This window comes from Microchirus variegatus (assembly GCF_963457635.1).
Source record: "Microchirus variegatus genome assembly, chromosome: 1".
Lineage (NCBI taxonomy): Eukaryota > Metazoa > Chordata > Actinopteri > Pleuronectiformes > Soleidae > Microchirus > Microchirus variegatus.
In genome coordinates this window covers 39,232,821-39,258,822 of record NC_139802.1, presented here as the reverse complement: position 1 = coordinate 39,258,822, position 26,002 = coordinate 39,232,821, and the positions used below count along the sequence as shown (strand labels likewise).

Below are 26,002 nucleotides of genomic sequence, written 5' to 3'. Positions count from 1 at the left end.
AATGGACTGCCATCAATACAATACAATTCAATTTTATTTGTATAGTGCCAAATCACAACATACATCATCTCAAGGCACTGTGCGTCATGCAGAGCAGAGAAACCCAACAATTCACACAATGAGCAAACACGAGGCATCAGTGGAGAGAAAAAAAACCTCCCTTTTAACAGAAGAAGAAAGATGTGCAGCCATCTGCCTCGACCGGTTGGGGTGAAAGGAAAAAATGGGGGACAGAGGAGAGGTGGGGGACAAGAAAATAAAACCATATATGGTTCTTCGGCTTGTCCTAATAGGAGAGCCCTTTGTGGCTCCAGGTAGAACATTCCACTTGGAACCCTTTTGGAGGGTTCCACCAAGAACCCTTTTAAAACCCTTTATTCAGGACAGGGGTTTTAAAGGGTTCTCTGGAGCAGTGTTACCAAGAACCCTTGAAAAACCCTTTCTTCGGGAAAGGGTTTTCAGAAATGGTTCCAGGTAGAACCTCAGCCCTTGTAGAAGGACCCTTTTGGAACCCTTATTTCTAAGAGTGTAGATGGTAAATGCAAAGTTGTTTAAAAGAGGTAAATCGAGCCTGATATCTGTATTTGTAGATACTCAGTATTGTACTGGACTCAATATAGTGGTATCAAGCCTTCTTGAGTGTATGTGGAAAGTGTGTTGCTGTCAAAACATCCTTCACAGTCACAGGAAACCAGGACTGTTTGTACCTCCTGTCATACTCCAGTGTCCAAAAAAAAAAAAAAAAAACCTTTGACAGCAGGTTTTGCCTCGGTGAAACAAATCCAGTTTTTCCAGGTCGTAATATTATTGATATGCTGTCGATGTTACTCAACCGAGAGCTGCGTGTCGTTCTTTCACCTTAACAGTGTCCTTAAACTGCGCATACCATACATTCTGTACGTAACCAGCAATCTGTACATCTGCACAAAGTGAAGGTGCAGAGAGGTTTGAGGCTTTGAACAAGGAACAACATCAGAGCAGCGAGTTCATTCGCTTGAAGAGCACAGGACTGCCAGTGCGCTGCTTATTTTTTCCTTTTTACCGCATTTGATTCATTTTTCGCTTGCATCTCGCACTTTCTTACATCTCTGTGCAGCTGCCGACGTTCAACTCCGAGAAACCTTGCTGCACCTGGCGGTGCGTTTGGGTTTGATCCATCTCGCACGCTACTTAATTCACCAGTCGAGAGGTCAGCGGGCAGTGACCTTACCCAATCAGGAGGGAGACACGCCGCTCCAGCTGGCTCAGAAGAACGGACGACACGATGTGTTCAGGGTCCTGACAGCGTAAGGCCACAAAATACGACACTATTGCAACTGTATTACACAGGCATTCTGTAAACACAAGTGTGAAGTACTTTTAAATATGCTTCCTTATAGTTTCTCGGGCAGACACCTTTAATGGCTTTCACATCCTCAAACTCCTTAAACTGTGGAACATTTTTTTGATTGTGTTTTATTCTAATTATACAGATGATCTGTACAAAAAATAATGATCTAAAGCAAGTGTCCAGGTCTTAATTGAGCCTGTTCTGAAGAAAAAAAATCTATATATTAAGTTTATAAAAGTTACACTAAATATTTCTTCTCTGGGGTTTGTTCTTAGGTAAGAACAGAATACAGTTAACCACTAACATACTCGTGAAAATAACCTTTATTTCTAATTGTACACTTTTAAATACTGTAGGCTTCAAATTACCACAGTGATTTACGTTTTTTTTTTTAAATTATTATTATTTTCTAATGATTATGCATTGAAATGCATACTCTTCAGTTTAGGTTGAGAACCTGCCTTGAACCTAATGTGAAGCATTCTTAGGTTCTAGCATTGTCGTTATGTAACGACTCGGAATGTGTAAAATGCAGTGTGAGAAATGTTCCTTTAAAAAAAAAAAAGAAGCAATTAGTTACTCCCAAAAAGTAACTGAATTAGTTACTGAGTTACAAGTTATAAAAGAGAAAAAAACTATTGCGTTAGTTTCAAGTACATTTTAAATTTTTATTGTCCACCACAATTTCGCGGAAGCGGTGTGACGCTGAGAGATGTTTTACGAGGTCGGAATTGCTCGACACCGACGTGGAGAAGCACTTTTGTCCAGGGCATAATGTGCATTTAACATATACAATATTTAATTTAATTTAATTTCCAGTTCAAGATGGCTGTTTTGGGATTAATCTTGTTCGCCACTCCTGTTGTTGAGGACACAGACAGTGTTTTGATCTTCAAAGGACAGTGTTAAGACAACATCAGTATTATATTCAAAGTTATACATGTACATAATCCTCAGACAATAGATCAAAGGCACCTTATATTTGGAGGAAAACAAGATCAGATAGAGAAAAAGTGTTTTGTTCTCTCAGCCAAACACTAAAAAAAAAAATCACTTCTAAAACCATTGACAGTGGCTGGAATCTGAACTCCAGCCGGCAAAAGAAGTGTCTGCTCTGCGCGGTAGCTTTGCTTCGGGTGCGATTGGAAATCGTTTTAGCAAAAAATGTGACACCTGTCATTCCAGAGCTGCAGATCCAGACATAAAGCATGCTTCAAAGTATGTTCAGTGGGCGTCAAGTGTTGCACAGATCAAGTTGTACGGAACAGACCGTAAGAACAGACCGAGCAGACAAACGATCAGAGCTTATGAGGACGGAGAGCCTCACTGCTGAGAATCTTTATTCCAACCTCAGCATGCCTTTGCTTTGTCCTCTCTCTCCTCACTAGTTCTCCTGGTCCTGCAGTCGCCCCTGCTCCAGGTGTGTGCAGCCTGTGGTCGGACGACTTCTCCGTGCTGAGGTTTTGTCCCGGAACAAACTCTCTGACCCTTACGGTGCGACAGGATCCTGGCAGCTGCTGCCCGGACGCCATCATGGTCCTCCGAGGCAGAATGGAAGACCACAGCATCCGAAAACTGGTGGGAGGACATTTAAAATCTCTTTTACTAGGACTTGAATGGCTGATAAATGTTCCCATAGATATGTGCATGATTGTGCACTGGGATTTAAATGTAGACTGCACAATCTATTGTATGGGTGTAATGGGGGTGTACGTGTAGCTCCCTGTAGATCTCTCTTTTGGTTTGTGCAGGATTTGTTTCTGAACTACCTGGCAACCCTGAGTTTCTGGGGAGGAGGGGGGCTTTAATTGTAGTATTTGTTATAAACTTTATTCTCTATATTTACAGCATCTACAGATCGTCCTTTATTTTTTTTTAACCTGAAAAATAAAAAAAGAAGCCTGGTTTTGGAGTTTTATTGCAATCAAACTTATCTTAAATCTGCTTTTGTTCCAGATAAATGTGCTGAGAGCTGAAAATGGCAAAATCAAAGACGACGACGTTTCAAACTGTGACGGTAAGGTGATTTTTATTATGCATTAAAGGTGCAGTCTGTAAGTTTGGAAAATACTTAGTGCAGGGGAAGGCGGGGACAGGAAACGTTTATCCCATCAAACTGGACCACCAAGTTTTTTTTTTTGAGCAGTAGAATTCACTCCTGAAACGTTTTGGTCTCTTTGTGTTTTCAGACATGCTCCGACCTGTTGTTGTTGTTGTTGTTGTTGTTGTTGTTGTTGTCGCCTTCGTCCAACCTGCAACGTCTCACTTTACTAGCAGGACGTTGGTGTTGTGAAACTATTGCAGCACACACTAGTCGCAAATGACTCATCGCGCCTGTGTGACACACACAGTTCCACCAGACACTAAACAAATATATATTTAATGTATGAATGCCCAAATGGACAAAAGCAGAGTAATGCAAAATTATTTGGTATTGCCATACACTAAAATACAAAAAGCAATATGTATATATATATACGTATATATGTATATGCATTTGTATATATGTATATTTATATATTTGTATGTATATATATATATTTGTGTATATGTGTATATATATATGTATGTATATATACGTATATGTATGTATATATACATATACGTATGTATATATTTGTATACATTTATGTGTATATATTTGTATATATACACATATATGTGTGTATATGTATATATGTGTATATATATGTATATATATTTTTTTTAAAGCAGATTTTGTCAGACTGGACACGACACGAATCATTGTGTGCAGAAGCTCATATGCCAATAGTTGTGATGTAATGACATTGTTTATATTTAAGCGTTATGCACTACAGTTTTGCAAAACAGCCTGTTTTGCCCGCGGACTTATTTGCAATAATGAGATAATAAGATATCCCCAGATCAGTGATGGAAGTGACAAATTACATCTACTCAAGTGACTGTAATTAAAGCACAATTTTGGGGGTACGTTTGAGTATTCAACTGTGCAATTTGACTAATTGAGTTTAAATAATGCTTTGTAACGTGCTTTGCTACATTTAAAATCATATTCATATTCGTCTACAACATTACCGGGCATCATAGAGCCAATGACATGTAAACGTGAAATCTTAATCACAGTCATTATCTATGTCATTTTCGCATGGACGCGCCTACAGAACCACAGACAGTGACGCATAGGAGTTGTAGTAGTATGAGTTTCTGGCCATTTGATTGACTGTTGAGAATGCATTCAACGTCTCTTTAAAAGGTTTATACTCAAGTAGTTTTTTTAGAAGAATATTTTTTTACCTTTACTTATAAAAGTATATATTTTTTATCAGTGCTTGTAGTTGAGTAATATTTCAGTCAAGTAGCAATACTTTTCAGGACTTTTTCCACCACTGCATAAGATGCTTGTCACTATGAAGGCAATATTAACATTTGAGACTGTTACTGCCGACTGCTTCACCCAGGACACACCTGCACAAGAGAGATGAGCTTAGTCCAGACACGTGTGAGAACGTGTGTGTGTTTGTAACATGAGCCATGGGGATTTAAAAAAAAACAACAAAAAAACTCACACTGCCAGACATGCAGGCACTCACATGCATGTAAATATATAATGACTGCGTGCAGGTGAGCGCTGAAAAGATTATTTCATCAATGAAGCAGTTGCGTGTGTTTTACAGACATTGCTCTGCATTAAAATATCGTCAAAATGAGTACGGAAAGGACGCACACGCCGTCAACAATATCTCTGTCGTAGTTATAAAAAAAAACAAGAGCTCAGGCTCCCATTACAGGTCCTCTGTGTAACATTAAGCAGGATTTACAGGCACAAGTGGAAAATACTACCCATAAGTATGTTTGTATAACTGTAATATAGCTCTATAGGTCATTTTAGACTCAGAATATATGCAGTTTTTTTTATTGTAGGGCCTTGCCACCATGTTTTCTACAGCAGCCCGAAAGTACTATATTTTGAAATGGAAGCTTGCTAATAAATAAGAATGGCTCCACCCAGATAAACGAGAAAGAGGAGGGATGGGTCCTTTGCTTGTTATCACCTGCAGTCTCACTAATTCTTCCACACTTGACCTTTTTACGGATTTGTATTGCAGTTGTGATGATGTGAGCATAAAGGCTCTCCCTCAGATTACTGATAAATACAGAGTCAAATACCCATATGGTGATCGGCGGTTACCAACACAATGAAACAGTTGTCTCAGACAAAATAAGCTTACTTAAAAAGCCTTTTCTCTTGAGCTGTGGGAAACTGGCATGGCTTTTCTTTTTCTTTTTTTTCCTACTCTCTGATACTCTCATAAGTCACAATCAACAGATTACTAAATAATAATTAAGAGTGACTTGTTACAGCCGTAGTCTCACCCAGACACTGGTTCACACTTTTTGTCTCTGTCTCTGCGGTGGTATGCGAGTGCAGACTTTCGGGGTTTTTTTCGGACCACCTCAGGTTTGACATCGAGCAAACATTTTGTCGAGTCAGACGTCCATCACTTACAGTCCAGAAGAGACGAAGAAAACATGTCGAAACGACGCCGTGAAAGGCGCACACGGCTCTCCTCCACACGTGTGTTTGCTCTTCCTCTGAGATTACAGAGAAAACTCAGGGGGGCACGCTGTTGTTTTTCTTTCCTGGGGGTGACACGCTCAGACGCACACACACACACACACAATTTCCAATGCTTTCACTTCCAGACTCGTTTGCTCGCTCTCTCCCTTAACTGTTTTTGGTAACCATAGGGATGGCAGTATCGACTTAGGTTTAGAGAAGCAGGAAGCGTTCCTCAGTATTGACCTTAACCCTGTCCGGACTTCAGCCGCCGTCCATTAATTCTCTCGGAATAACAGGCGCACAGCGGGGAGCGTGTGCTCTTCCTGCTGGACCTGCTGCTTTGGACAAACGCTAACTCCCGATCGGCTCGCCGATACCGTTGCTGGACGCACAGAGTCACACATGCAGAGGATTTGTTGTCGTCCACACGTCTCCTCTGAGAGAAGACGAGGAGCAGGAGGGAGTTAGTGTGACATTCGTCAACTTCCAGTAAAATGTTTTATCTCGCGCAGGCATCGGCAAGGACCTCCGAGGGGAAGAGCACTTTCTGGTGGACAGCGTGAGTATACGTTCAAATATACAGCACGTCTGTGGTAGTGAGAAGTGGAAATGTTTAGATATTTAGTTTTATAGGTCTGTTTGTCGTCTACACCAGGGGTTTTCCAGACTTTGTTATTATTATTTTTTTAAATGACAAACTATGGTGATGTTATTCAGAAAACTAAATGAGGAAATGTGCACTATTGTTTTTTAATATCATTTTATTCACTCATAATAATATTATATATTCGCTGAAGCAGAAATTCAACCCTTTAAGGTATGCACCTAGAAAACAAAAGTAAAGGAAAAATAATTTCTTTGCATTTTGTATTCACTTATGATAACAATAACGACAAGCAATATATATATATTTTTTAAATTAGACCCTACAATATTTCAGATACAGTCCTCTACCAAACGGTTGAGACGTCCGTTCATGATAAAAGTACAACATTCAGAGAAGTCACATTAAGTGCAATTTCTTGATCAATAACAACAACACTAACCCTTTTTTCTCCCCTAATTTTTACCAACATTAGCTAGCTTCTCTACCTTTACCATACAATGACAAGTCAACTGTTTGGTAGAGCATGTTTTGAAAAAATTATTTGACCCTTATAAGACTTATTTTTGTTGAATTAAGTTACATAATTCTGTACAACAACTCCTCTGAAACGATAATATGTCAACAAAATAGTATTGTGTGGTCGACCAAATAGTTGAGTATTACCTTAAAGGGTTAATTTATGAGTATGGCTTGAAAATAAATTAATTTCGTCAACCAACCCAAAAACAACAACCCTCTGTGGGTCCCAACCAAATGACTACGATTACACAGTTTACGAGGTTTATCGAGAGCCATACTTTTGTGTTGTTGTGTGTTTGTTTGTTTATTGTTTGTGTTCTTGTTTAATAGGTTTTTGAAGAACAGCTCGTTCTGTCCCTGGATGAGGACGATGATGTAAATGAAAATCCATCCTCATTATCTGGTAATTCTTCTCTTCTCTCTTCTCTCCTCTGTCTATTTATGGATTGGTTGAGGATTCACAATAGAAGTGTTTTTTATTAGCTCAACATTTGCCCAAAAAACTGCTTTTTCCATTTCACTATTATGGCAAAACTATTCATCTGGACATCTGGCTTAAATGATGACTTTAGAAAAAAAAAACATACAACAACATACTTGTGGCTGTTCTGAACAGCAGGGTGTGGGAACAATGCATACAAAGCTGGTCGAGAGAGAGAGCGCAGCTCTGAGTGGTTTGCGGTGCTGGCACAATGTGCAGCGCTCTGAATCACATCATAGGAAATCAATACATTTGCAGAATAACAGACACAGACGGAGACAGAGACGCGCTTTCATGCGGGAGCAGCGTTGTGTTTGATGATTACACGGACACATTATGACTTTAGGGTCTTTTCCCTGCTCGGCATCCACAACGACAGAGTCCGTGTGAGGTCAGGAATCTGCTCTGTCACTGGGACAAAGATGGGAATGGGGTCAGGCTTGTTCCACTCACATTCTGCCCGAGCTGGGAGATGCCACACTCTAGTCTAGTTGCTCTGCCCCAGTGCCCCCCACCCTTTACGATTCCCCTGGGCCAGACACTGGAGCTGCGTACTTGAAGTTAAAGAGGGGGGAATGTTAACAAGCCCAATTGTCCCGGGTTTTACAAGGAAAAAAAAAAGAAGAAAAATCTGACATTTCAGCTGAAGATACATTAAATCTGAATTATCTTTAAGCCCATGCACACACACACAGGATTGTACAAGCTCAGCCAGTAAGGCTTGTAAAAAAAATTGCGAGGAGGATGCGTAAACGTTTTAGCTGTTGCCAGGGGTTACCGTGAATGCTAATTTCCTGTGTGTTGTTGAGGAGGAAGAAGAATAAGGAGTTTGCTGTAAAATCCAAAGAGGCTGTGGTGCTCCTGAATGGAGCCTGTAAACTCGGTGACCGTAAATCACATTGTGTGTGTGTTCTTGTATGGATCTTTGTGAGGACCAAAACAGAACCTATAAACCATAGGGCTGTCTGTGATGACATTTCGGGGAAAGTGTGGACATTTTTGGCTGGTCCTCAAAGGGGGCTTTTTGAGAGTTGAGACTTGGTTTTAGGGTTAGAATTTGGTATCGGGGTTAGGGTAAGATGCCCCGGGAATGAGTGTCCTCACTACGAAACGCTTGTTTCTGTGTTTTGTGTGTGTGTGTCTGGGTTGCAGCTGCATACTCGATCTCAGTTTCATCTGAACTAACCAATGAATGCAGACAGCAACAAAAAGGTAAATAGATGATGATTGGATATGAAAGGAGTTTTCCTTGTGCTGGATTGTCTGAGTTCGCTGCCAACGCTGTGTGAGAGCAGCAGAGAGGAAATGCCTCTGTGATGCCCAGGATTTCCCTTACATTAGTGCAGGCTCAGCTGCACTAGACATCAAAGTCTGGGTGGAAAGTGCACAGAGTTCTATAAAAAAAAAAAGAAGAAAATATAGCATCTAATCAGGAGGTGATTTTCCACATTGTTATTATAGTACCAGTACCATCCACCACAGAACTAGAACTATTATACCTGACTGAGGGAGTGTGTGTTTGTATACACCAGCAGCGCCAGGGCCGGACGGGGTCTGACTGCTGTTGGTTCACTTATGAAACATATTACGGGTGCTTCTTCTTGTTTTCAGTCTTCTACTTCAACCTGTTTACAGCCGCCTCGCTTCACTAGCGCAATGTTGCCGTTGCCTTTGTCTGTCTTGACATAAAACAAATTACTATTTTACTGTGTGCAGTACAGGAATGTCACCACCAGGCGACACGAGATCTAAACACCGCTGTACGGGAAAAATACGGAGCGAGTCGTGCAGATCTGACAGGGCTTAATCGGCAATGTGCAAACTTATTTGAGAGTGGTTTGAACGGAACAGACATTTGTTTATACACTCTTAGAAATAAGGGTTCCAAAAGGGTTCCTTCTACAAGGGCTGAGGTTCTACCTGGAACCATTTGCTTCTGAAAAACCCTTACCCAAAAAAAGGGTTTTTCAAGGCTTCTTGGTAACACTAATGGTTCCAGTAAGAACCGTTTTGATCCGACCCCTAAATCTCCTTTTTATATGTCAAATATCTGATATTTAATTATAATATTTACTTACCCAACAGTTACAATCAACATTTATTTCTAAGAAATACATGTTTGAATGTTTTTGTTTTGACTGTCCAAAGGATTGAAAAGAGAAGCACATCTTTCCCTGAACCAATTAGTTGATCAAAACATTAGATTTTCAGAATTATTTTTCTTGTTGATCAAATCATAGACTCATCGACTAAACAGAATGAACTCCTTATCCACCAGTGACGCCATTATTTACAACAGTAAAACGCAATTAATGTATAATGATTATGTAAAAAATGTTTTTTAACAAATTCCATACTGTATTCTGTGAGGCTTTTCGTTACTGACGCTATTCATGCATTCAGAATAATAGAAACATTGTTTATTTGGTGGAGGCTGTGTCATGATAATGTACAGTCTTCATTTAGGAATATCAATCAAGCATGAGTGCAGATTAGCATCACAAAGCAAACACCACACACAGAAGAGAGAGAGTGTGACTCTTCTTTTTCCTCAGAGAACAGACGCCCTGTTAGTTCGGATGATTATGTGAAGGTTTCTGTGAAAACAAACCTTTAAAGGTCAAACAGAGTCGGTATGCTGCCTCATTACATTTTCCCCGTCTTCACTCTAATCCGTGACATTTACGTATTGAAAGATCAATGGATTATGATTTAGGAAAAGTTACAGAATAAACCACAGCATAAGGTCAGACCTGGATTTAATACGGTTTGGTAATCTGATAATGTGACCAATCTGTTTGTTTGGCTGAGATATTGAGTTATTTTTAAGTTCTTCTTTTTTATTCAACCAGACATTCAGGTGTATCTGGCCAATGCTGGGGGGGGGGGGGAATTATAGTAATCAATGGTGAGCTCTGTGACGGTGAATTATTCTGCAAAGCATAAAGGAGAGATTTGTAAAATATGTGTAACATGCTGCCGTATTCATGAACAAACTTGTGCACGTACATCATTTTCATGAACTTTGCATGTCAGCATACCAACATGAGGAGACTAAAGATCAAAGTGCAGATTAATCACCTTGAGTTGCAGCAGAATTATTACATGGTGAGAGGAGAAGACAGGCAGACAATAACAGAAAATAGGAACTGACAAAGTGTGTGTGTGTGTGTGAGAGAAAGATGGCTGAATATTCACACCAGCATCTCTCTTCAAGTCCCTTCTCCTCTTGTTAAGACATTGTTGAGAGGGGGAGTTAGTCATTTTGGGCTTGGTAACTTTTAGCGTTTCCAAACCATAGCCTGCAGCTCACTGTGTTAGAGTGACTCTGCTGGCAAACCCCTTGCGTCGAAGCACTGCCTTATTATGTGGTTAGCTTGTGCTTTGAGCAGCAGACCAAAACACCAAACCCAAACCAAAACATAAGCAGAGTTTGTGGCCTGCAAATCAAAATGTATTTTGTAAATACTCGTGCAGTGCTCGTAGGAAGTATGTATTCCTATAGTGGGAGCTGAAGAAGACTTTTCAGTTATGGTAATGCACGATAAGGAATGTAAAGGCTAACATAATGCAAACACTGTGCAACCTAATTAGCTAGCTGGTGTGACTGTCGGCCACGGCAACAGCTAGCTACGCTAATGCTACTCGAAAAGTAAAACATTTGCGTTGTGCCTCATGAGGTTGCTAATCGTAGCCTCGCTAGCTTACCTTTGGAAACAGGTTTGCCAAGTTAGCTGCAAAGTAGTAGCATGCTAATGCAAAATTATGTGCTCGAATATTGGTGAATGGACACTTCATCATTTCAGTATAACACCATGTTCTGCGATGGAAATGTTTCACCCACCGTGAGGACAGCCTCTTCACTCCCACCTCCCTGCTTCAGACAGCGCAGCCGCTGCTGATGAGCCTTGGTAGAAAATGAATGGATGGATGTTTTTTCTTAATCTCTTCTGATATATCGTGGTCATTTCATGACTTAATGCAATGCAATTCTGACATGTCGTGCCTTTGATTGTATTATTATTATTATTATTATTATTATACTGAACCTGAAGTGGTTGTACTGTATGTTTATTTCAGTATGTAGGAATCCCATGAAGTCCAGTGATGTTCAGAGCGAGTTTACCCAGCACGCCACAGATCCTGTTCTCTCCTTGGTCAACAGCATCGATCAGAGAACCACACAACAGCCTCAGGTTGTGCATCACCCACTCTTTTCTCAGTATTTTTCTCACTTTTTTTTATATCATTGAATTTTATTCCTTCTTTTTTATTCATTTGTGTGTGTGTGTGTGCCTCAGCTGGACAATGTTGACCTCAAGTACAGCATCAGTGGAGTGACGAGAGAGAGCACAGGGACGGATGGTGAATTATGGGCCACGGTGGACACACATGATATCCTGCTCGTCACAGACACTCCGCCGCCTTATTCAGAAATCATCTACGCTGACTCTGGACAGTGCTCACGCCGCCACTCGCGCCATCACTCACTCGCTGACCAGGCCCTTGCCAGGCTGAGCCGCCTCACTTCCGTGGAGACGACCAATGAGAGAGACTGTCTGCCCATGGATACCTGCGTCCTCAGGTATTAAATATTATGGTTTCATTGAGTCTGAAGGCCTTGTTGAGTTGTGGGTGTCTTTGTAACGTGGCCATTTTTGTCACTCCAGTCCCAGTCTGGTGGCTCTGGAGATGGACAGCGAGGAGGACAGCACTGAGCCGAAGTCTCCGCTTTCCCCGCTGTCGTCAGATTTTGAGAAAAGTGATGATAAAAGAGAAGCCTTCTGTCACTCACCGGACCTCACATGCACCCGCAGCAAGTCTGCCTCCTCGGCATGTGAACCCGCCTCAAAAGTAATCTACTCTCTCAGCTGTCTCATGTGTCAATCCGTTTTGTCAGATGATTCCACTTTTCTTTCATTTAATGACAGCATGTTTTTGAAGTCATCATGTCTTTGATCTAAATAGCTTGTTTCATTTCTTTTATTTAGGAATCGGACGACCAAGGGATTCGACTGCGGTCCTATTCCTACTCCTCATCCAAAATCAGTTTGCGACCTGCTCGACTTGCTCGGGACAATCACACTTCAGATATGAGCCCAGGTCAGTCACAGTCCCTCACATGACGTTTTTATTGGATTGAATGGATTGAATTTAGCACTTTACTAACGTTATTCCCCTTTCCCATTTTTGATGATCACTAATGATGCATTCTCTCAGGATGGCTTGATTTTATGTTATATGTCTGTCGATTCCCTCCCTACTAATATATGTAAAGTACAAGCAAATCCCAGTGATCTTATATTCTTGTAGGGATGAACTGGTGTTTTTGGAAATAAGCTTATTTGCTTTTTTTGCTTTTGGCTGATTTGACAAAACAGAGGTTTTAAATATGATATTTTAATCCTCTGTTAGAAGGACAATAGCGGGCGGTCAAGTGTGCATTTCAACAAACAAAAGAGCAGCAGGGAGAGTATGCCTTGGCCCAATCACATCTTGTCACACTAGTGTCTTTGACAAAGTATACAGTTGCACAACAGAAGAGGAAAGTATCATGCGAACAAACCTTATCTGTCCAAAAAAAGAAAAATACAATTTAAGTCACATTTTAAAAAGTGTAGCATAACTTGACATAACCCAGGCTTTGTTATGGAGTTGTTGGCAGGAAAGACATCAGCCTTGGAGTCAAAGGCCCCGTCCCAATACTTCCCCGAACCCTACTTTTTTGCCCTAACCCTAAATTTTGGGGCGACACGTGAATTTTAAGAAAAATATTTTGTAAGTTTGTGCATAGGAAATTGAGCATGAGCATGATATCCATATCTTATTCACACACACACAGGTCACAAGCAAGTTAGTTTTACATACTGTTGCTTTAATGTGGCAAGAGGCAGATTCTGTTCATCAGGTTGTTTACCATCTTAATGCTAAGCTGTGTGTAATGGCTGTGCCGCCAAATAAGCCTCTTTTTTCTCCAAAAATCAAATGAGTCATAGGAAACTTAGTGAGGAATTTGTACTTTTCAAGAGCTGTGACAGCTTGCAACCTCTCTAATTAACGTGTGAGCCGCCCTCTGTCCACTGTGCCCTGTAGATGCCGCGCTCCACAGTGTCAGCCACAGCCGATCTCTCCTTCAGGCCCTCTCTCTGTCTAAATCTCTGTCTCTGCTCCACCCTGGTAGTAAGTACTGTACAGGACACCTGCAGCCGTCACACTGCGCAAAGGCTCCGGTGAAGCTCTGCCGCGTCGCTGTCAGTGTCGGCGCTTATGTGTGTGTTAGAAGCCAAGGTTATTAATATAGACAATAAAGAAAGAATAATGTAGTTTAAAAAAAGATGACAGTTGGAGTATTATTGCCTGACGGCTTAAACAAGTCATTTGTATGTTACCTCATCAGCAGCAAACAGTGGCAACATATGGTGAAAGATTTAGCAAGATATTTTTTTCAGCCAAAGTGACACTGAATTTTTGATTTTTAGATCTGTGCTGCATGATTTTAGTTTAGTTTACAGTATTTGGAACGATATCAACTGAGTATACTGTGATAATACTACATCTACCTGTTGGTGTAGAACTAAAAACCACCATAAGTTGAGTTAAGTTAAATTAAATCATCTCTAAAGGATGTCTAAACATATCCTCAAAGTGCTGTACTAACAATACAATGGGAACAACAATTAAAACTTAACTCAGGGGTGTCAAACATCTGGTCCACGGGCCAGAACTGGCCCACTAGAGGGTCCAATATGGCTCGCAGGATGAACTGCGAATTTCACACTATGATTACACTCTTAGAAATAAAAGTGATAAATAGAACCATATAAGGTTCTTCGGGTTGTCTTCATAGGAGAACCCAGTGGAGGCTTCCACCTGGAACCCTTTTGGAGGGTTCCACCAAGAACCCTTTAAAAGTCCTTTATTCAGAAAAGGGGTTTTAAAGGGTTCTCTGGATCAAAATGGTTCTTACTGGAACCATTAGTGTTACCAAGAACCCTTGAAAAAACCTTTTGGAACCCTTATTTCTAAGAGTGTAATGCACTTGTCAATGGTTAATTTAGCCATAATATTGTCGAAATTGCAACTTTTTTTCTCAAGAAATGTCATGTTTTGGAAAAAGATACTTCATACCCTGCCTTAAGTAATTGAGCGCTAAGATAAACCACAAAAACAATAAAAAGAAGCGACTTTGAAATAAGATATGTAAATGCAATATACACATTTTACAAATGTACCACTTATTCTGTATTAGACAAAGCTCATGTTTACGTATATAAAACCATGAATCGGGATGAGAAAAAAAGCCTAACCTCAAAAGTCTTAATTCAAACGAGTCACTCTAATAACCTTGGCTTTTGCTTGCATGCGTGTGTCTGTGTGGATCTGTGTCTGTGTGTCTGTTTTTCCCCCAATAACCACATAACTTCATTGTAATCAGAACGTCGAGAGGAGTGCGAGAACAAATCAGGTGAAATGTGATGAAAAGATAAGATAAGATAAGCCCAGTGAGACGCATGAGGAGCCTTGGAAGGGTCAGCGCTGCATGTGCGTCTGCTTGTGCTTCCCGTGTCTTGTTGTGTCCTGGTCATGTATGCGGGGGATCGTTATTTGTTGCTTGTATTCAGGTGCTTTAGCTCTAGAGACAGACCTTTTTTTTTTCCATTTATTCACCTTCTGATTCTTCATGGATATTTGGTGCCTGCTACGCCTGCTTTTCCTGTCCCGTTTAATCCTGGAACAGCCAGTTTAATAACTTCCTCCCTTTCTTTATGTTCGCAGAGCAAAGAGGCTGCGGCGTATCGGAGCAGTCCCACGAGAAAAGGTATTTATTATGCTTTGATATTGCATTGTCTTCTGTCTGTCTTTGTCTCTTCACCTCACCGTAAAGTTTAATGCACTGCTGCTTTTGATGTGTTCTGCTTTCCATGTAGCACAGAGACAATGACGCACAGATATCAGGATGACCCTGTGCTACTTTTTTTTTTTTACTTTTAAGCTTTTGTTATGTCATCTTTCCACCTTATTTTCATTAGGTTATTTTCAGATATCAGCAGCTGCATCAACAACACGTCACCACACACAGACATACTGTATGTACATGCAAAATAGTGTAAAAGGGACCCCAGGAGTAGAGTGTAAAACCACAAACATACATGCAAATGTTATGTTATTACATTACTGACAGCGCTCCATTTGGCACTATTTTCTGGCCTGCAATCGCTACGCCAGGCAGCCTCACAAGTAGCGGAGTTTCACCTGTTTTAGTCATAGAGAGTGAGGGAAAACAAACAAACAAACAAACAAACATGTCTGACTATGAATCTACCGGAACTTCAGGATAACAACATATCGTGTATGCATGTTTGGGGTTTAAATACTTGTTCGTTCTGTGACCCCACGTCACTTTTCTGATGCCAATGGATATTTCCCCTGCCACTTGCATTAATGTAAAGCTATCCTCATTGAACTGCCACACTTCAGTAGCTCCCCCTAGTGGAAGACACACAAAAATGAGTTACATTTGCACTAATTTTGCACAATTTTCTTTATGGTTTGCAATAGAAATGATGGGGATTTTTTTATACATTAAGCAGAATATGTGAACATTTCTTTGACTGACATTATGGCGTTGTTTAGGGCTTATTTAATGTGCTGTGAGGGGTGAGCTCTTCTTCTTCTCCTAATATAGCTACTTCATTTGAATATTTATGATCCCTGACTCAAGAAACTGAATGTTCGGGGAGATTTTCAAACGATCAGCCTTCTGTGGCACTTTTTTTTGATAATCTGGTGACCTGTTCAGGGTTGTCCTGCCCCATGTCTCGCACAGTACCAGCCGGGATCGACTCCAGCTCCATGAGATATATGTTGACAAGGATGGAGGAATCATTTTTCCATGAATCCCTATTTATTTATTTTTTTACTACCGTGTTCTTCGCAGGGAGATTAGGTTCCGTAAGCGTGCCCAGTCTGCCGATGATGAGGGAACCATGGAACTGGCAGAGTCCCTCCAACATCTCACACTGTCTGAGTTCCTCAAAGAGTATGTGGGGCAGTTTAAAGCTTCCTTCGATATATACCCATAGTAATAAACTAACCCCAAAATATCCTGCAGCCCGACATAGAGTATGACACATTTACCACCCTAACAACAATAAACTCCTCCCCCCCCCCCCCCCCCCTCCTTTAACAGCAGAACCACAGTGCACAAAACGTTTGCATGTCCCTAACAATCTACTAATGTTAATTTAATTTGCTTTTCCAGCACAAGGTTTGCAGTGAACCGATGATGCCGTTTGAAATGAACTAACCTCACTTCAGGTCATGCACCAGTCGTATGCTGAAGCACCTTTGGGCGGCAACAATTAACTGATTATTTGACATTTCAATCTAAAATGTGAACCAAGGTCATTTTGAGGATTTGGAACCACAGATGGACACCAGTTGCACCATTTTTCTGCATTTTATGGACCAAATGATTCAAGAAAATAACCCACAGATGAATGAAAATAATCATTAGTTGCAGCCCTGCCCCGTCGCCACACATTTTTCTTTTCTTCTACCATTTTCGTCGCCTTGTCAAACTCAATCCAGTAACAGGTACTCACGTTAACATGATTACAATGTTTCCTCAGAATCGAAGAGGAGGAGCTGGACAAGTACAGCATCCCGACCAAGGCGGAGTCGGAGAAGTACAAAGTCATCCGCACCTTCAGTTTCCTGAAGAACAGGATGTCCAGCACGCGCAGCAAGAGCAAGGTACACCCCGACCTCGAGCAGTCCACGCCTTCGTCGCCGCGCCTCGTCAAATATTTAAACTCGAATTAATCCGACAATTAACATTTAACAGCAACAGCTAATCCACCTGCGATTATAAGGGTGATTAAAACAAATCTGTCATTTTGTCTCACGATTGCTGTGTGGTTGACACACACATACGTGTTTGAGATGCCAATGATTGATTAGTGCCTTTAACGGTAAGTGAGATTTACATTAGTGTCATTGTTGCATGACAACAACAATGTCAACAATAGATTTTTTTTTTTTTGTCTCTACCTGCCTGTCCATGCACGTCTCTGACTGTATTGTATTCTGTCTCCGTGTCGACGGCAATGTCATCGGCGAAAACGACTAAACCAGTTTTCGTGAAATGTTCTGTGAGGGTGTTGCCAAGGAAAGAACACATTAACTTTTGGAGTGGATCCAATTCAATGGGTGTATACAGCAGTTACTTTACAGGGTTTGTTTTTATTTTAATTGTTGTGGATTCCTGAAAATACAATGCACTGATCATTTTGAAGAGAGTCAAGCATATTAGGTACACTTAGAAATAAGGGTTCCAAAAGGGTCCTTCTACACTCTTAGAAAAAAAAGTGCTAAGTAAGACCGTATAAGGTTCTTCAGCTTGTCCTCATAGGAGAACCCTTTTTGGCTCCAGGTGGAAAAGGGTTCCACCAAGAACCCTTTTAAAACCTTTTCTTCAGGCTGAGGTTCTACCTGGAACCATTTGCTTCTGAAAAACCCTTTCAAGGGTTCTCGGTAACACTAATGGTTCTAGTAAGAACCATTTTGATCCAGAGAACCCTTTAAAGCCGCTTTCCTTGAATAAAGGGGTTTAAAAGGGTTCTTGGTGGAACCCTCCAAAAAGGTTCAAAAGGTTCTACCTGGAGCCAAAAAAGGTTCTCCAATGAGGAAGAACCTTATATGGTTCTACTTAGCACTTTTATTTCTAAGAGTGTAGGGACATTTGTTAGGGATCCAAATTATAATCCAGACAGATTATTAAAAATGTGTATTTTGAAATACATTCTATTTATAGGATATAAATACAATGAATTACAAAATACAACTAGATGCAATACTATATTAACTGCACAAAACAGTCCCATTTCGCCATGTATTGGAGAATTGAATCACAGAACCCCGTGTCTGTGGTTTGAATATGTAACAGTGTAATAGTTCATATTCAGAAAAGATGTTTATGATTATTTATTATGATTAGGATCACACGCAATGTTGTTGTCCAGTCCCAGCGTGTCGTTGTTATTGTCAGCTGGCTCACAGGGGTTCTTTTAAAGTTTGACTCTTGTCTTCTAGAGCAGTGGACAGACTCTCGTACCATTACAATACTAGAGGATGAAGTAGAAAAACCCTTGCCTCAAATGATCCAAGACAGCAGAGGAAATAGATTATCTGCTTTGTCCTTTTTGCAAACACATTCTATGGGATCTTTCCAGCAGACATTCAATCCACTGAGGTCACAGCTCTCTACAGCAGCAGTCCCAGGTTTGCTCGGCCCCAGGGCGACTTTCGCTGCCTTTTTCACTTCACGCTACAGTCTGCTTTCAATAAAGCTTGAAAAGTGCCAGAAATATTTAGAAATAAATAATAACGATAAAAATCTGTTTTGTATGTGGGCACAATGGAACACGTGTGTTGGTGGAGGCACGTGCTCCGAGACGCATTTTCTTTTCAATGCGTGACCTTTAATGATGCAGGTGTTTGCATACTGGCCTCGCCAATCCGTAGTATTCCTATACAGGTGCGGTGTTGTATGTAAAGAGACGTTTTCCCAGGTGTGGACTCACGTGTGTCGTGTCTGCTCTGTGGGAGACAGAACCAGGAAATGTTTCTGGGAATAGCTCAAGGTTAGACTACCAAACATGGTGTGTAGCCTCTTTTCTTTCAATGATTAATCCCCCTGTTGCCTGAGTCAACACAGATACTGGAAGCTCTCTCTGACCTGCATCTGTTGTTTATGCCGTGCTCGGTTTCCTTGTCAGTGGACTTTCTTACGGTTTGGAAAAAAAAGCCGCGGATTCTTTCCAGGAACATTTATCTAACTTGTGGGAGCGTTTACTCGTTTTTGCAAACAGAAAACTGACAAAGATCGTTATCGGGGGGGTGTATGGAAACATTAATTAAGGCCCGTTTCTTGGCCTGAGATTACAGGTGTATTTGTCTCTGTCTTTGCGGTCCCTTTGTTTTTAACGCATATGTCTCTGACATGGTTGTCAAAGGGGAAGGTGAAGGACAGAGAAGTCAAGGATAAGCAGCTGAATGGACATCGGTTTGCGACGGGATCCTGTTTGGGCCCGACCATGTGTGTGGTGTGCGACAAACCAGCATCTGGAAAGGACCTGCTGCATTGCCCCAGTGAGTAAAGTTGTTTCTCTTAGAGGATTCCAGGCTCCTTTTTTGGTTCAAAAAAAAGAGAGAAATAAACAATTATTGTTATTCCTCTAGGTTGCACTGCGATTGTCCATAAGGCCTGTAAGGAGTCTGTTCCACCATGTTTGAAGGTGAGTGTCTTGCTGTCTCTAACAAAGCCTGTCCTTGTGTCATTTGTTTATATGCTCTGACCAGCCTCCCCTCATTTGTATTACTTAGAAACCTCTGGATAAATGTGCTGTGACAATGGTCAAAAACAGGACAGCGTCCCTCCCACTGAGTGAGTTTACAAGACATGGGGTCAGCACTCCTTTTGTTGCCCTCTCCTTTCCTGTTTTTCTAACATTTCGTCCCCCCTCAGATTTCACGGTGAGGGACAGCCCCCCTCTGAGCGCGATCCCCATCTCTGCCTCGCCACCTCTCGCGACTGCCAAGGAAAAGAAGGACACCGTGACCCAGTCGCGCTCGGTGTTTGGGAGCGACAGGTCATTAAACTCGCAGACGCTGTAAATTGCGTAATAATCCGCGGCGTGGTGCAAATATTCCCCTAATTATGCGAGTGTCTGCGTGCTCTGCTCTGTGTGTACAGTCGGCTGAGCGAGAGTTCAGAGACGGAGTCGGATGCCGTGAAGGTGACCAGCCCTTCAGAGGAGACGCTGTCCACTCCAGTGTCCTCCACCTCCGCAGACTCATCCTTTGGAGAAGGTACAAGAAAAATTAAGCTCGCTCATTTATTTCTTCATTGTTTTCAGGAGTCAGGCGGTGGCGCACGTGGCCTAGCACTGTTGCCTCACAGCAAGAAGGTTGCAGATTCAGGCCTTTCTGTGTTGAGTTTGCATGTTCTCTCTTTGTGTCTGCAACACATGCAAACATCCCAAAACCAGAAGTCCACAAAGTCCGCAAAAAGTTATATTCTCGGCTCCACAGTGCAGCACAGAGTTCTACACATACTTCCAGCCTCAGAGGATTTATCTGTCCAGTGGCTACATGTTATATATGATGGCAATGTGCTTGCTAGAGCCTGCAAATGATCACTTTTCCAAATGCTAACTGCTGTTAGCTCCCAGTAGCCTCTGTGGCTGATGTCATTTCCTGTCCCTTAAGTTTCGTTTTACTTTTTTTTTAAGGTGGACCTAAAGAGATACTACTAAACAGAGCGTTCTGAACAGGGCTGTTTTGGCAGGGTGATTGAACTGCTGTGGTGCTTCATCCTTATGGTATTTTGACCAAAGCGTGTCACAGGCATGTTCATTAGGACACCAGGGAACTAGGTTAACTTTGAGAAATAGGGTATAATATGACCCCTTTAAACATTGACAAATTTGACCCACAGACTTTGTGGACGCATGTATCCAAGGTGACGTCTCCGCAGACGCAGCAGATTATGAGGCCGAGTCGTGGAGTCTCACCGTTGAGCACAAGTTCTGCAAGAGGCACGACAAGCGAGCGGTCAAGAGGCAGGACGTCATTTACGGTAAATAAGAGACGTGGAAGAGAAGTGTCAGTATCGTTGCAAAACACGTTACATACGTGTTGATAAAATTGTCTGCGTTTTGACTCTCTGGTGCAGAGCTGATGCAGACCGAGCTCCACCACCTACAGACGCTCCACATCATGGCAGAGGTTTTCCGGCGAGGAATGAGGGAGGAAGTGCAGCTCGATACCGAAGCGGTGAAGCGGGTTTTCCCCTGTTTGGACCGGCTGCTTCTCTTCCACCACGGCTTCTTCTCTGCCATGAAGGAGCGGCGACTCGGCTCGGCTCAGCCTCAGGGACACGGGAACTACCTCATCCAGCGAATAGGAGACGTCCTGCTCCAGCAGGTTGGTCTCCTGAGGCTGCCTCTTCTTGTTCACTTGTGACCGATGGGATCGGGTGCAAATATGAACTGTCTTGTCTGTTTGCGTGTGCGTGTTCTTTTGCAGTTCTCGGATGAAAATGGCGAGAACATGAAGAAGGTGTACGGAGAATTCTGCAGTCGTCACAATGAAGCGGTCGGCTTCTTCAAAGAGCTCCAGCAGCATAACAAGAGATTTCAGAACTTCCTTAAGGTACTTGACATCTCTTGGATCGTCTTACTTAGACAGAAATGGGGGGGGTGTCACACTTTTAGAAACAGCTGACGATCGTTGTGTGATCATTGGCTGATGAATAATTTAGTGACACAATCCGTTTAGTTAATTCATTTGAATTAACTAATTAATTCAGTTCCTCCAAGGTCACAGAATCACTTTAGTCTGTTTACATCACATTAACACTACATTAACACTGCAGCCTTGTTTGCTCATCTGGATTGAATATGTTTAATATTGTTTTCCTGTAGTTTTCCTGCAGCATTCGTTTCCTCCACACACACCCACAACAAATAGTGTTAACAACTTAATAATTATGCCCTTACAAGGGTTGTACAACCCTAATGCACAGCCTGTGTATGAAAAGAGAGTAGGCAACTGTTGATAAGTAACTTTTATTTTCATTTATTTGATTCCCAGTCAAGATACAATTTCAAATCTAATTTTAAATCTAATCATGTGACACATATGAAAGCCTTCTTCAATAACAACATGCCTTCATATCTTCTTGCTATCTGACTTAACCAGTGTTAGAATACAGGCATCGCTGCCATTCTGCTCCGAGACTAAATGGATTTTGTTGCTCCTTTTTCAAGCAACAAGGAAACAATTCCTTGGTGCGCCGGAGGGAAATCCCCGAATGCATCTTGCTGGTAACCCAAAGGATTACAAAGTACCCAGTGCTGCTGGAGAGGATCCTCCAATACACTGAAGGTACAGTCAGTCATCTGCTGCCATCTGCTGGTCACTTGTGTACAGCAAAAACATATTGATGACATGATCCATTTGTTCCGTGTGTGTGTGTGTGTGTGTGTGTTTGTTCTTCCTGAATCCCTCAGAAGACACAGAGGAATGTGCAGATCTTTCCAAAGCCCTGGCTCAGATCAGGGAGGTGGTCGCAGCCGTGGACCTGGGAGTCAGCGAGTACGAGCGGCACCAGAGACTGCAGGAGGTGAGCGGTCGCCTGGAGAACCGGAGCTTGGCAAAACTGAAGAACGGGCATACGTTCCGGAAGCAGGACATGATGAGGCCCGGTCAAACGCTCAAACACCAGGGCCTGCTCCTGTGGAAGACTGCCACTGGTCGATTAAAGGGTGAGACACTGACTTTTGATTTGTTTTCTTTTTTTTTCTTTTAAATCTCTTACATTAAGACACTCAGGCATACCAACACAACATATTTCACTTTAATTTGTTGCATTCATGCACAAGTTCGTTGAGAAATAAAAAAATAAATACAGTTATTGTTTGTTTTGCACATTCCATGATCGGAAAGGAGGAGAGGAAATTCACATTTAACCCACAAGGCACGGATCTGTGCCGCAGATGCAGCCTAATAATACACTCCTTATATGGCTTTACATATTCAGTAATGTGTTTCTTTTAGTTGTTTTATATTTTGTTGACAAAACATTAGGATTCATTTTATAATCCCATATTTAGTAGTGATATAAAGTATATTTTCAAGGTTTTCTGGCAATAATCTGCATTTAGCTCTCAACATCACTAATAGTGTCTGTCACTCCACTAAAATCTTTAAGTTTACATCATCTGGACACTTTCATTCTTGACCCTAGCCCTGTGTACACGCACTAAAGGATATTGTATAATATTATAAATATGTCACACATCAAAACTAAACACTGGGGCCACACAAATCACAGTTTCAAACGATGCAAAAGCTGCAATTTCATTTTTCTTTCATTTTCGATCTCACTAACAAGCTGGACCTTTTGACGAATGTGTGAATAAATAAATTAACGTCAGTCTGTTTCTTCTTCCTCAGATGTCCTGGCACTCCTCCTCACAGACACGCTCATCTTCCTGCAAGAAAAAGACCAGAAGTACACGTTTGCTTCTGTGGTACGAGCTCATTAGTCGAGTTGATCTATGGCAGTAATCAAACGCCATATCCTATTACCTGATTTTTATGTTGTGCCGCTATCGTCTAATGTGAATTTAATTAAAGTGTGCGTTTCCCCTTCTTTGATGTGCTTCAGGACCAGAAACCACCAGTCATCGCTCTGCAGAAGTTAATAGTGCGAGAAGTCGCCAATCAAGAGCGGGGCATGTTTTTGATCAGTGCATCGGCTGCCGGGCCAGAGATGTACGAAGTCCACACGTCATCCAAAGAGGAACGCAACACCTGGATGAGGCTCATTCGAGAGGCTGTCGAGAGGTTTGTGGAGAGAAGCTGAAAAAGTTCGAAGATTTTACTTTTCACTCATAGTTTTTCTAAACTTTATTTTAACTTTTTTTCCAGCTGTCCAGAGGAAGAGGAGGAATATACGAGTGAATCTGAGGAGGAGAAGCGAGCTGCTGAGGCTCGTGTTCAGAAGATCCATAAGTTACAAGGTGCTGAGAAATATGTGGAATTATTTATTATTGCTTTTTATCCTGGATATATCAGGGCTAAGCCCTTGACCCGTGTGACCCTGCTTTATCAGGGAGTCTGATGAGCCACGACCAGCAGATCTGTTCCAGCCTGGAGGAGAAGCTGCACATTTACACTGAGCTCTCTGCTCTGAGTGGGAGGACGGACGCCGCGGTGGTGGAGCCGCGGCTCCTCGTCCAGCCGCACTCTGAGGAGCTGCCCCAGGCCGCCACGCTGCTCGCTGCAGCTCTGCAAGAAGGTGTGAGGCCTCTGGCATAAACAAACACTCAAATCCACAGCCTCTCTTTTTTTTGGATTGTAAATAACGATTATATTACATTATAGCAGCGTTTATTTTTACTTGCTCATATAGTCGTCTCAAGTCAGAGGTCAGTGGACAGTTTCAGTCCGTTGTTCGAGGTTGGAAGGCATAAAGACATTTCTATATCTGGGATTTAACTTTAATTACATATGTTGAAGTCACAAAGAATTATCTAGGCAACTTCAAATTTAGAAATTTAGGGGAATTACACCCCATCGTTGAAAAATTTGCGGCAAATCATATTCTACAACTTAACGCAGAAGCACACACTAACTAAAACACAACATAAATCCCATTTGTTTGTATTTAATGAAAGTAATATATTAGTGCTGGGCTCGTTAGCGGCGTCGACGTTAACGCATGGCGCGTTTCCATGACGACTGACCGGTAAAAGACGAGCGCGACGTCATGTTTACGTGACCCCGGATAGTTAAAATGAGTCTCTAAAGTAACGCTAAACTTAAAAAAGCACTTTTTTAAAGCGCTGCTCTTTTTGTTTTAATAAACGGACCGATTCAGTTCGACTGTAGGCACGCTAACCGGCGCTAATAGGAGCTAATGCAGCTAACGGTGCATGGACTCCGGTGTCGGGGCACGTAAATATGACGTCACGTGAGTCGTTTTTCGGTCAGTCGTCATGCTTTCTTAACGTGCGTTAACCTAGTGCCCAGCACTATAGTAAATAGACTTTATTCTGCTTAAATTGATGCAGACGTTGCTTTGCCTTTGCTGCACAATTATCACAAATTAAATACCAAAGTGTTGTAACATACAAATTCCTATATATTGTTTCCCCTGTTCACAAATATTTACCATCTTCCCCCAGAAGCCTTTAATGATTTGAATAAAATAGCAGGTTGAAGGCTTTGAGGTCAAAACTCACTACATGGGAAAACTCAGACTTGAATGCACAATATAATTCAAGCACACTTTTAAAGTCAGTCTCACGTTTGTGTTGCTTTCTTTTGTTGTTTTTTGTTTTTTTGCAGCCAAAAACCTTAAATCCACATTGTCAACAAAGACCTGCTCTCCAGCCAGTCCCAGTCCGGACTCTGAAAGCCACTTTGTGTTCAGCCCTGCGACCCCCGCAGAGTTCCCCTCGAATCCCTCTGAGCCCTCACCTGAAAACCCTGAGGCCACAGACGGGACATGGACCGAGGCTGTCGTTCTTCAGGCTCCGTCTCACGTGCAGAAAGCCGAGTCGGATGACATTGATTTGAAGGTACGTTTGTGCTTTCTGCGCTTAAAGCTTTGAGATCGTGACATAAATTGAAATAGAAGCTTAAAACAGGCAGTTTGAGTAAAACATTGATACTTTAATGTGATGTAATATTTTCCTATTACTGTATTGGGTGATGGTTGGTGATATCATACGGTGGTGTCAGAGGTAGTTCAGCCCGAATCTGAGCGTCACCTCTTTCCATTTCTCCTCAGATGTGTGGCTCAACATTGCCCGCAGTTGTGTTAATAATTCAGCACCGTCTATTAGAATTACATTTCGGTCTTAATGCGATGAATCATTGATAAGCTCGTAATAAAGGGAAGAAGTCCATTTAGTCCCTGAAGGTATTGTGCCTATTAAAAATGGA

The 26,002-nt window shown here is 41.7% G+C and overlaps 1 protein-coding gene across 1 annotated transcript in view; it reads left to right on the top strand.

Moving 5' to 3' along the window:
- Positions 1-26,002, top strand: part of arhgef28a (Rho guanine nucleotide exchange factor (GEF) 28a) — a gene marked incomplete at both ends in the record, with an annotated part of 52,947 nt that overhangs the window by 14,886 nt on the left and 12,059 nt on the right. The window contains 28 exons of the mRNA XM_083905110.1: positions 1,097-1,286; positions 2,719-2,908; positions 3,287-3,347; positions 6,386-6,432; positions 7,330-7,402; positions 11,561-11,676; positions 11,782-12,065; positions 12,151-12,334; positions 12,472-12,583; positions 13,574-13,660; positions 15,257-15,299; positions 16,419-16,520; positions 17,113-17,236; positions 19,498-19,633; positions 19,724-19,779; positions 19,868-19,928; positions 20,010-20,133; positions 20,238-20,353; positions 20,982-21,122; positions 21,219-21,469; positions 21,572-21,697; positions 22,315-22,432; positions 22,558-22,812; positions 23,504-23,580; positions 23,718-23,896; positions 23,981-24,072; positions 24,165-24,350; positions 25,403-25,635. Coding sequence (XP_083761236.1) covers positions 1,097-1,286; positions 2,719-2,908; positions 3,287-3,347; positions 6,386-6,432; positions 7,330-7,402; positions 11,561-11,676; positions 11,782-12,065; positions 12,151-12,334; positions 12,472-12,583; positions 13,574-13,660; positions 15,257-15,299; positions 16,419-16,520; positions 17,113-17,236; positions 19,498-19,633; positions 19,724-19,779; positions 19,868-19,928; positions 20,010-20,133; positions 20,238-20,353; positions 20,982-21,122; positions 21,219-21,469; positions 21,572-21,697; positions 22,315-22,432; positions 22,558-22,812; positions 23,504-23,580; positions 23,718-23,896; positions 23,981-24,072; positions 24,165-24,350; positions 25,403-25,635 — 3,764 coding nt within the window. The remainder of the gene's footprint in view (positions 1-1,096; positions 1,287-2,718; positions 2,909-3,286; positions 3,348-6,385; positions 6,433-7,329; positions 7,403-11,560; positions 11,677-11,781; positions 12,066-12,150; positions 12,335-12,471; positions 12,584-13,573; positions 13,661-15,256; positions 15,300-16,418; positions 16,521-17,112; positions 17,237-19,497; positions 19,634-19,723; positions 19,780-19,867; positions 19,929-20,009; positions 20,134-20,237; positions 20,354-20,981; positions 21,123-21,218; positions 21,470-21,571; positions 21,698-22,314; positions 22,433-22,557; positions 22,813-23,503; positions 23,581-23,717; positions 23,897-23,980; positions 24,073-24,164; positions 24,351-25,402; positions 25,636-26,002) is intronic.